Below are 12,142 nucleotides of genomic sequence, written 5' to 3'. Positions count from 1 at the left end.
ATGGTTGCTTTGGCAACACCTTTTGGCGAGGGTGAAACCTGAGGACAACAACTGATTAATCTGTTAAATTCAGCAAAGCTAATTCGTGCTCTTTTAATCAGGAAGTCAGTTATTGTAATTGGTTCACTTCCCTATCTGATCAATTTGATTCTGCATCATTAATAAAAGGCAGTCCGCCCGGCCAGAGAGACACAAACAAATCAGTCTGTAAGGCAGATATCATGCGATGGTAGTAATGTAACGTCACTATCAGTCTCCTGTTTACTTCATGATGGGTAAGATGAGTGATGAGAAAATATCCACAAACACACATAGAATTTCTCTCTACACATGGACCTCATGTGATCTTTTTATATGATAAACTAGTCATTACATAGTTTAATATATGGATCAACTCACATACATTAAAGTCGCGTCAGAGTTTACTGTGACAGATGAAGTGGACCACACTCCGCCACATCGATAAACGTGACCGTGGCGTCCGTAAAGTGACTTGGCACGCCAGGACGTGGCGGTGTGGAGCTACGCATGCGTGATGGCAGCACAGAGAGCCGACTTACATCTTTGATGGCAAATTAATGACACCTAGAGAAGAGTGTTTCAGTCTTTTTACATGAATGTGTCCTTCACGGAACACAACGCGTGTGAGATCACTGCTCCCTTCTAAGCCTTGGCTCGATATAGCATCTTTCGTACCTGCATCAAGCCCTCGGTGAGTCTCTGGTGAATTGATTGAGCCACTGAGTCCTGCTGGACATGTCTGATTAAAGATAATGAGTTTCAGAGGACGGCTTGGAGCAAGTATCCCCTGAAGCTTTGATCTGATAATACCTTCCATCAATGCATCGCTAAGAGTCCTTGTGAGGAGAAAGACTGGGCGGATGAACCTCTGCCCTGTAGCGGTGTGTGCAGGCGTCTCACAGGAATGAAATCTGGCTTCCACCGTTGTTGAGTCGCACCGACGTAGCGGCGTGAAAAGCACTGCTTGCTAAGTTTTGATACTTGAATGGCACATCTTAGAATAAGCAGCCGACTGCAAGCGAGATAGCAATCCTTTCAGGAAGCCACTATGTTTCAATCTTCCAAATCCCTGGAAGCAATTGGTTCTGTATGAACAGGGTAACTGATTCACAGGAATAGCGCGAGAGCGAAAGAAATGTCAATCCTGACACATTTCAAGCCTGAAGCTCAATGTGAAGCGCAGGTGATAAGGAAGATGTCGGCTGTTTGACATCAGATGAACAGTAAAGGGATGGACAAAACGAGTCAGACTCGCATGATAGAGTAGGCAGAGCTCTTCTATAAATATCGTACTTCGACACTGGCGTAGTGACGAACTGATCCGCAGTCAGAACACAATATTCTGCCTGTTGAAAGTTCAGTGAAAAGGCTCTGAAGCCACTGGCAGTCTGGGGATCTCTGCTCTGATAACAAACGAGTTTATAGATTTCGGTGCCAGAGTTTACACTGCCTCTTTTTTTAATCTAGCCTCATAAACTAATGGTAGCGAGCGGATATTTCTGCAGACATCTTTTATATTTCCCACCGTACAATGAATTTTAATCTCCCTCGATAGTCATCATGGAACGTCAGTCAAATAAATCTGAATCTTGCCTGTATGGAAAAGTACGTGATTCATATGAACCAGCCCAACAATGCCTGGTTCTCCTTTCACTGCTCAACAGCTAGTTACTTGTCTGCCTAGTTGCGTTTCATTCCTCCTCCTGCTAAGAAACCACCCCATCAGTCCTTCAGTTCCCAGGAGAGCCACGCCACAGTCTGATCCATCAACCAATCATTGACTAATTCACCCCCCTTTCCACATCAAATTAAATTAAAATAGCCACTGTCGGAACTTGTGCTTGTGCCCCGCCTCTCATTTTGGAGGAAACAAAACAGACAGAACAGTTTCGTGGAGACGGAGTCTGTAGGGATCGTGGTTAGATTGACGACAACTTTATTTCTATTTTATCTGCCGAGCAAAGTCCTCATTTAGTTCGAGAACTTACAAAGACGATCATGTGATTGATCGGCTTTGAAAAGATCTGTGGAACCGAAATAAAAAATAACATTCTGATAATAAACTGAACATTTTGAGATTGAACCCGGCAATACTTCATCCACACTCGTATCAAGTTACACACTTAGTTTTCCTGTTTTGAATATAAACAATGATTACATGCGACCAGAGGGCGAGACAACCCCCAGTATTCAAGCAATCTACAGCACAAATGGGCAACAACAGAGTGGAAAATGGCTTCCGCATGATGTTTCCATGGTAACATGGTTCCCTACAGACAACTCAGATAACAAGGGTTATGGACATTGCATCAACTTTACACACACACACACACACGCACCGTTAACATCTGAGTCAAGTGTTTTTATCTCTGAGCAGGGTTTCTCTCTGTCCGTCCATCTCTCAAACACTGCAATAAGCGTGTGCTCGCGCGCACACACACACACACACACACACACACACACACACACACACACCATCAACAGCCACCTGCACTGGGATTTGGGGCCAATGGGTTTGGGGGCTGACATTTCAAAGGAAAATTTATATTCAAAGGTAATACGGACAGAATCCAGTGCAGTAGGAAACACACACACACACACACACACACACACACACACCACCTCTTGCCACCCGATATTCAGCATGGGGAATGAGCTCTGTGTCCATGTGGTGAATAAATGAGGCGAAGACTGCTGCTGCTGGCTGCATGAATCACGGGGCTCCACGGAATCTTTGCTACCCGTGAAGTCAGTCAGGCTCTAACTGCTGGGATAAAACACACACAAACACACATACACACCAGGATCGATTTGATCAAAGTCAAAAGTCACATGTAAGGTGAATGTTTCATGCATGCCGGTTTTTGCTTCGGTTATCAAGAAGAAATTATGCAAAACATTCTCCTATAACAGGAGTGGGAAGTATTACAGAAAGGTCACTGGAGATAACATTTATCCGACCCTAATCCAGACCCAGATGCATTTCCAAAGGCATGCCGCGATAACATCTAGTCATTTTGCCGTTACAAGTGCAGATCTATAACCTGAAATCTGACCTTGAATGTATTTCAACATGAACTCTCGAGTCTTGCTTTGATTGAATCGTGTCATCCTTTAGGAATGTATTGATGGAAGATTGAATACATCCATCAAACACCTTTAGGACAGATATAACTCTTCCATCTCGTCATGCAATGTGAACTTAATGCCATATCGAGCCAGGGGCGAAATATAACATCAATATTTTATATTTATCATGGAGAAACAGATAAATATAAACAGTGTAGTGGGCTGAGAGTCTCACACACCCATATGTGTGCGCACTAATACATGTTTCCCAATAAACAAACACAGGACGCAGTCTGTGTGGTTGACATCTGAATAACACTTGTGCTGAGAGACCCAGATAGAACTTCACATAATAGTGTTACACATCAGGTGGAACCTCCTGTTGTGCTTCTTCACACATGCAACAACTGCACATCATAATTTAATAATACCGTCATACAGTCAATTGCTTTGATTTTCTCCTGATGATGCAGTGCCATGACATTAAGAGCACCAAATGCATTTAATGGGGAAAATGTTTCTAAATTGCCAACACATCGAGATGTGAGGCGAGAGGCCAATATTAAGGCATCGCCTGGATCAGCTCCTGCTGACGCACACCGTCACAGCGGCACTCTGGAATAGACAGGGATATTAAGGCACACGCACGGGAGTGCAAATGGCCTGGCTGCCGTCATCATCTTATTATAAAGTGAAGAACCACGCAAAGAACATGGTCAAATTTACAGCTTCACACAAACTTGTAAATATCACATTTTCACAAATTTGTATTTTGTGTGCTCAAAAATAAATGAACTGTTTTTGGTGTTAAGATGAAACTACAATGTCCTTTTCACAGATTGATGCTTTAAGGATATTTTAAATGGGCCGTATGCATGATTATATCTCAAATTAGGTTTTATATCAGTGGAAGACGAGTTGAAAATGATGAATGGCAATTAAAAAAATAAAAATAAATATGGATTAAATGATTAATAAGCTGCACTTGACCTGAAGTAAAAAAAAAAAGGAGAAAAAATAAACTACTTTCAGATCAATTCTGGAAAAAATAAAGATGAATGACTTCCTTTGCCACTGAACTGGCACATATAAACACCTTAAGATTAAATTCTAACCTCACCTATTCATGAATTAGAATACATTCCATAGAAACAGCAATTAAATATATAATCCCAACTAACATTCATAAAACGATTCTAACCAAGGCTGTTTTTGCACACATTTACCCAACAATGATGGAAAAACATTTTCTACAACATGTCCCACGTGTCTTTTGATTTCCTCTGAGGTGGTGCTTGAGGTCAGCTGATTTTAAATGATTTAGAAACTGATTGATTTCCATAGTTTGTCCTCGGGAGCAGGGAGGCCTTACAACAACACCTTCTTTCTATTGAGCAGTAACAACAATCATCAGCATCGACCTTCCTGGTGGACATGCAGACTGATACTCCTTCAAAACTCTGTGCGTTTGCTGAGGTTTTAAATACTTCTGGGGAGCATTTAGCATCTTCCTGTACCTCTAAATACTGACAAGAAGGCAGCAATCAGCATTTTGCCAGCATTGGAGAGTAACTTTGAATACCAAACAATACTCTGTGACCCATGACTCTTTAGATCAATCGTCACTTCACTCCTCAGGTCAACATGAAGTTCTGTAACAGAAAAATATAAACCAACTGAACAAAACCGAGAAATGCGTACTTTTGAAAGGTTCACTCCACCTTGCTCGATGCCGGAGGTTGGGAAACTACAACGATTATGAGGCAAAAAATATGTATAACATCAGATATGCAAATCATACAATGCTGGCACTTCTGGTCGGTGAAAGGTATGAGTAAAAGAGCGAAGGCTAAAGCTTAATGTTTAATAGCACATGGATAATCAATGCATTCACTGCCAAAAACTTGATTAAAAAGCCAAAGCACGAAAATAAATTAAAATAATAATTAAAAAAACAAATGCCCAGAACATAAGAGTTACGAATTGGAAATTACTGGCTGCAGGTCTGAAACAGGAGCATTGAGGATTTCAATTGGAGGCGTTCTTGTTTCGAAACTGTTCACATTTATTAGTTTGACTAATGGAATTATGAATGTGTGTGTGTTCCGGCGTGGATCGGTGCATGTGTGTAAGCGAAGCCAGTAGAGAAAAGGGCAGATGGGGACAATTTCTTTCCAAGTAACAAATTTGGATTTTGGACAAATGCAGAATTACATACAAGAAAATGTGTCTAGTTTCAGGTGCAGAGTTGTCTCAGTCCGTCTCACCGCACGTAGGACAGCACTGATGCTGCAGGAGTTACAGATTACACTGGGGCTGTTTGTGTCATATTTGCACCGCATCGAAGAATAACTTGATACGATCAATCAGCTAACTTCTGTGTATCAAAGCTATGGTGATGTCGAGAAGATACGCATCACTTCAGCTATTCGGGAACGCACACTGAAGTTCTTCCGATTGTATAAATTGACTGCAAGAGATAAGTGCTTGACTTTAAGACATTACATTGTACTTTTACTTACAACACCCGTTCACTGCTATCTAAGTATAATATTCCTTATTTTGCAGTACTGACTGTTTTTGGGCTACACATTCGAGAAAAAAAAGTTCATGAATAATTGGATAAATGAAAAGATGGATGGACAGAGCAACAGCGATATCCCTGCAAAGTTGATGCTCATTTTTATATTATAACACTTTCAATGAAGGCTTACATTGTACATATAAAAGAAGAATCTAATAAAACTAATGTTGAGAATATTCCAATAATAATAAAAATATTTTGTTTCAGGATACGTTTTGGAATGGAACATTCTGAAGACCATTACAAGACCTGACGGCATCCAAATTTGGTGCATAATAATCATAATCAATCAGAAATGTAGTTTCATTTTGTTTCATTATTCAAAATAATGTAATGAAGAGAGGTAAGCTCTTTTACGTGGATGTTAATAAGTCATAAGGTGCTGTCAGAACAAGAAAAGGCCGAGGAAGTATTGAGCCATCATCAGTTCAGCAATGTCCTGTAATTTGTGTCTGCAAGAAAATGAATCAACCAGTGTGCAGTTATCAAGGCAGGCTTCCCAGATGGCAGAGACACGTGCAGAAAGAGACTGAACTAGCTATCCAAATTATGAAATCAGCTGGCATCGCACTCAAGAGAAGTCTTGCATGATTATCTGCTGTGGAATCACTAACTTGCTCTTGCTGCAATGCAGGAAGATAACTACCGGATTTGTCACACGCAACAGAACACGGAGGCAGCACACGGGATGGAAGGATGGACAACACACCTATTAAAAACTCAGCAGTTCTTCTGTACAGTTTGTGAAGAGGCAAATGCTGGAGGAACCCGGCATGAGACCGTGAGTGACTTACATTTGTGTCATGTTGTGTTTAACTAGACATATTTTCCATACCACTGTAATACCAACCGGGAAAGGACAAAATAAGCACATATTGTTCGCGCAATATGCAGAGATGAGCATATTGACATATTCAGTATCTCTACATTCTGATTCTCCTCTCAATCACTATATAAATATTAACTTCAACACTTTGATGCATAAAATGACAGGAGTATAATGATCGGAGCAGACCCTTCTATTGGATTGAAAATTTTATTGCAAAAAAAAAGGGGGGGGGGAACTACAATCAAGTTAAGTTCAGTGAACCTTTTATTTCAAACCGGGCTGCTGCACTCACAAGCTTTTAAAAAATAAAAATAAATAATTGATTTTTGAGTTATCTTGCAAACGGACGGACAAACACACGCTGGCGATCACATAACCCCTCCCGCCTCGGCGGAGGTAAATATAGCCCTACCGGGAAAATGTTTAGCCTTCCTGACGGACTTTATGCTACAGCTTCATTATAAACGTTGGGTATGTAGGGCATGGTTCATCATAATTTCATGTTTTGCTTTTCATCTCTTAAGTCTCTTGAACTTTACAGGATCAAAATGATTTCCACGATGAAATGACATAAAAACCTGTGCAACAAATGATGTCATTTTGAAAGTTTAAAGACAGAAAGTTGCATCAACATTTTGCACACATCAGCATTATCTGATGATTTAAGCTCTGAACCTCCCTCTCATCTGAGTGCAACAGGAAGGCGCTAGGACAGACAGAAATAGGATTCAGCCATTAGAGCCGTAGTAACAGAGAACAGCTTTTGAATTAAGCTCCTGCAGTCACAGCAATCCTGACACAACTTACATATGAAGGAGTGACTCACACGTCAGTCAAGCACACGCATACAAGATGATACCTGTCGACAATCACAACACAAATGAGTGCACAGTCTACTGAGGATTCACAGGACGGTGGTGTTCCGGATGTTTCGGGGTGGAAACCAGTAATATTTGTGTTTGTCCTAATCAGTCGTCTCTCGATCGAGGAAATGTGCCAGAAACCAAACACGTAAGAATAATGGTTAAGGTTAAGCTCCCACAAGATCCTCTGCTGTTATAAGAGTTCCTTTTATAAACGTAACTATACTTGACAGACGTTCAATTCACTGCAGTTTACAAAGACAGATAATCCTCCATTTACATATTTAGGCTTTTAAGAGTCAGGGTTTCACAGGTCCATCAAGGATAAATGCCCGTAAAATATCCTGGAAGTTATTTGATATTGGCAGGAGAGAAGTAGACCGAGTTCCAACAGCAATAGGAACTGTTATTAGCCAATGCAGCAATACTTTTAATCCCCAAAGTTGAAAAAGGCAAGGGCATATAATCAACGTTCCACCATTCCATTCCAATGTTTTGTAGTAGATCTTGGAAACATTCTAATTTGACCTTAAACCCACAGCCAGGGCAACTAAGGAGTGATTCTGTAAGAAGCATTTCAAGGTCTTGGAGTGGCCTAGCTTGTCTTCAGATCTGAATCCAATATAAAAGAGCTGAAACTCTGCATTGCCCAACAACAGCAGACCAAAACCCCAACTACAGCGTGTGCAAACCTGGTCAAGAACTACAGGAAATGGCCAACCTCTGCAATCGTAAGCAGAGATTACTGTTCCAAATATTTGGAAATAATTTATATTTTCTATTGCATCAAATATTTATTTAGATTCTTAGATTCTGTCTCTCATAGTTGAAGTGTACCCACAGTGGTGGCTTTTTGTGGCTGGGCAGTGTACGCACACATAGCTCGTCCTTCCATCTTTCTTTCAAAAAAGTAATTCCATTATATCTGTAGAAACGTGTGTAATGTCACTTTGCCTTTTTTAATTTGCTTTGTGAGAATAAAAGCATTTATTCATGTATTGTAGGTTGATGTTTACAGGCTCTCAGCAGTTCTCATGAACGTGAAAAGGTGTTGAATATGCTTAAAATTCAGATAAGACACAGCTTTACCGCTCATCCCAATCATATTTGAGTGGTAATTTTTCTCTTTTGAATTCTCCACAGCATCACTCGGCTTATCTCTCTCCCCAGATTATTCTAGCCTGAGGTTCTCTGCATCTCACCACATATCCTGCCTTGTTTCTGTCATTGTCTCCTTTGTCTTTCTTTTCTTGGTGCCATGGTGACATTATGGGAGACATCAGGCAGGGACAAAAGCTGGCACACAGTTAAAAGTGAATCCAGAGAGGTCTTTCTCGCATAAACACAGCAGGGAGCCATCAGTGTTTGGACAGCTGCTGGTGCCACTTTTAGTGGCTCCTCAACAAACACTGGGACTGAATGGGGAGAACGATCGAGGAAGGGTAAGATGGATAGAGAGGGAGTGTTGGACCAAGGTCAGCATGGGCAGGAGGGTACTCAAAGAGCTTCTGGGTTTGGGAATGAACACAGGTTATCAAGAAATGTTCCAATGGCAACAGAGAGAATCTGAATGTCATCACATTAATACATAACATGTTATGGCTCCTGAAGAAATGCAAGGTTCTTAATAATAAAATACAACAGTTGGATAATAATTAAAATGATTATTATTCACTTTGTTCATCAGTTTTTTTAATGTGTATTTTGGAGGTGACCCCCTAAAAAAGCTTTTAATGGAAAAGGACTTGACAAAGTAATATCTTGGTGGTGCTGTAAAGTAATATAAATCAAACGTACATTAAAAGCACAGTTCCATTTTGCTTCATCCTGATGTGTCGTATTACTTTGAGACACATTTTTCATCACGATGCCAACACCGCCACTTCTACTACCTTGTTACGTCTCCTCACTCACATTTCTGCCAACATTATGCCACAGACTCCAAAATACTTCAGGTTATACAGTTATATTTGTTGACTGATTGACCCGTTATAATCATACAAGGCTTGCACCACTCCTCTGCGTTTGTAGCTTATTCTTTAACTTTCCCCGGCGCGAGGCAAAGCTTTGGTTTATTTTTTTTCAGTCTCACCACATTTAAACCATTGTTTTTCTCTTCAGCAAAAAACACTTTGAAAAGGTCATGCGGCACTACCTGCCCAGTGCCAAATGGCACAGCACAAGCAATGAACACAGGGAAGCATTTAACAGCTAAGACCACAATCAGACCTGAAAAGAGTTCATCCTGGACAAAGGTTAGCAGATTGTTAGAAATACAGATATAACCAATTGTTTCACCATATGATGATGTGTAAATCTTGCTTTCACACCTTTCTGTTGCCCTCAAGAATCCAAAGGAAGTCGTTCGTCCAGGTTTCACATTCATTTTCCTCATGAAATAATTAGATTGTTACTCATTCGTCTTCTTTTGAAGCAGGACCTTTGGCATGTCTAATTGTGTCGTGTTCCAAGGTTTTCTCTCAACTGAATTAAGTGTCTAGCAGTGCTTTCCTGCCAACAGTGAAAGTTAGACCCAACAGCATTATTTCCAGTAGAGTGAGAGTTAGCATTGCATATTTCGCTGATGCAAGTTTTTGCCCCCTAAATATACTGATCACGAAGACTTGTGTCAAATGGGAGTCTTGCATTGAGGGACAGGCAAAGTTAAGATTGAAATTTTTACTGTAAGCATTCGGAGGCCTGATGGAAAAATCAGTCGCTGATTTCTCAGAGTTCTGCGATTACATTACCGGTTTTCATTTTTCCATTGGTTGAAGGGGAAAAATTGATGAGGTGCCAAGCTATTGCATGATAGCTGAAAAACTGAGTGAAATGGAAGGTAGGAGTCAAGAAGAATATGAAAAGACAGAAACGAACTTACAAGGGGCCTCTTCACCATTTCCACCAATGCTTTTAAAACTCTCATACTCGGGTTATATGTGAAGGTACAACATGGTGTCTGCTCTCACACTGAAGTACCCTTTTCCCTGTTGCTATCTTCTCTCACCCTCCTATTAGCCATCGCCATAACAACAAATAATGAGGAGAGGCAAAGGAAGTGCTGGCAGCCTGGGAGCATTGCACCACTATACAGTATATCATCGGGTTTAGTTTGACTGTCTGCAGGATTCGGGAGGCTTTTAGCCAAAACGGACAGCAGTAACAATGAGCAGCACAGCAAACAGATTACAACTTGACTTTTTGCTGTGCCTGGCGAATGAATGTTCCACTGTGGTAACGGTTACCCAGTACGAAGCAGCCTAAGAGGAGCGGAGATTCTCCGGGCTCTGACGGCGCGTCTCGAACTCCCTCCGGAGTCTCCCACCGTCACCCGATGGAGGAGGCTCATGTCAGCCGCTTGTACCCGCGACCTTGTTCTTTCGGTCACTACCCAAAGCTCGTGACCACAGGTGAGGGTAGGGACGGAGAAAATTAAAGCCAACTGAATTTAAAAGAAATAAAAAATGGAAGCTTATTTCTTCTAAATTCAAGCCAAAGACTTTGATTAAAGCTGATAATGTAATGTACCGGTAATCCTTCAGCGATTGGTTGACCCGCTGGATACATTCTACATCAATGCGAGAGTCAAACACAAGATGCTACTTTTTACACAGACAGCTCTCCCGATTATCTTCAGTAATTGCTACGTGCACAAAGTGCTGATTTCTCCATATTTTGATTGACAGTAATTTCTGCAGAAGTTTCTTCGAATGGATTGTGTCATTTCAACCCAATCAGAAAAGCACAGGGAACAATAACCAACTTTAAATGATGATTCCACTTTGAGAAATAATACAGCGGCTTGACGGCAACAATATCGATGTGATTTCACATGTAAGGAGTCATTTTTGATTCATTAAATTATTGTTATGATCTTCGGTGGTTGAACAACATAGGAACTGTTGTCTGCATCTACAAGACGGTAACATTATCTGGATTAAAACGTCATGTCCGTAATTTTACAGTCTGGAACACGCTATTGTCGACAAGTTTAGAACAGTATGCAACTGGACTGCGTTAGCCGTCCTCAGGTCCTTACCAGCAGGGGCATTGCCAGGTCAGCAAAGAAAACAAATGCTGCGCCAAGCGTGAATCCGACAGCCACCGGCAGGAACGCAAATGAGCCATACTTTCCAGAGTCCTCCGCCATATCAATCGCTGGTGCCAACAACGACCAGTAGGAAGCAGCCAACATTACCTGGGAGAGGAGATAGCGAAGAAGGTAAGACACTGAGGAAACCAAGTCAAAGACATTTGTCACAAAACGGCTCTAACAGTTAGATCACTGCACAATCACCTACAGCAGTTCATGATTTCGTCCAGTCCAGTCAGGGACAGCTGGACTTCAGGAAGACACTTAATAAGCACCCAGCATCTTGTCATTACTCCTGTGTTTATGGTATGTCCCAGTCCAGTGCTTCTCTCATAACATGTTATTGTCAGATGTTTTAATATATTGTGTTTCTGATCTAATTCTTTGGCACTGTATGTGTTTGACAATAGCTGAAAATGAACTATAGTTGTGCTTGGACAATACATCCTGCCTAAAGATGTTAAAATAGCAAACAGAAGTAAGTTCATGAAATGTAAACCTTTAGGGTTCCCAAAAAATCAAAACACGTCAAATTTCATGGAACTATTTCAAGTGGTTTTGGAATAGATGAGGACAGAGCATACCTCAAGCTTGGCAATTAATTAAAAAAAAATTAAATTGACAATCTGAAAATTTCACCAACTTAATCTCAGGCATATCAGTAAATTTGATTCTCTCCCTCT

At 40.9% G+C, this 12,142-nt stretch overlaps 1 protein-coding gene across 1 annotated transcript in view; it reads right to left on the bottom strand.

The window, feature by feature from the left end:
- Positions 1-11,561, bottom strand: part of LOC137915810 (zinc transporter ZIP11-like) — a 29,446-nt gene extending 17,885 nt beyond the window's left edge. The window contains exon 1 of the mRNA XM_068758931.1: positions 11,406-11,561. Within this exon, the coding sequence (XP_068615032.1) occupies positions 11,406-11,561 (156 nt within the window). The remainder of the gene's footprint in view (positions 1-11,405) is intronic.
- Between the last annotated feature and the right edge of the window lie 581 nt (positions 11,562-12,142).

Source organism: Brachionichthys hirsutus, unplaced genomic scaffold (genome assembly GCF_040956055.1).
Source record: "Brachionichthys hirsutus isolate HB-005 unplaced genomic scaffold, CSIRO-AGI_Bhir_v1 contig_876, whole genome shotgun sequence".
Lineage (NCBI taxonomy): Eukaryota > Metazoa > Chordata > Actinopteri > Lophiiformes > Brachionichthyidae > Brachionichthys > Brachionichthys hirsutus.
Note: the sequence above shows the minus strand (reverse complement) of the source record. Positions and strands in the feature narration are given on the sequence as shown.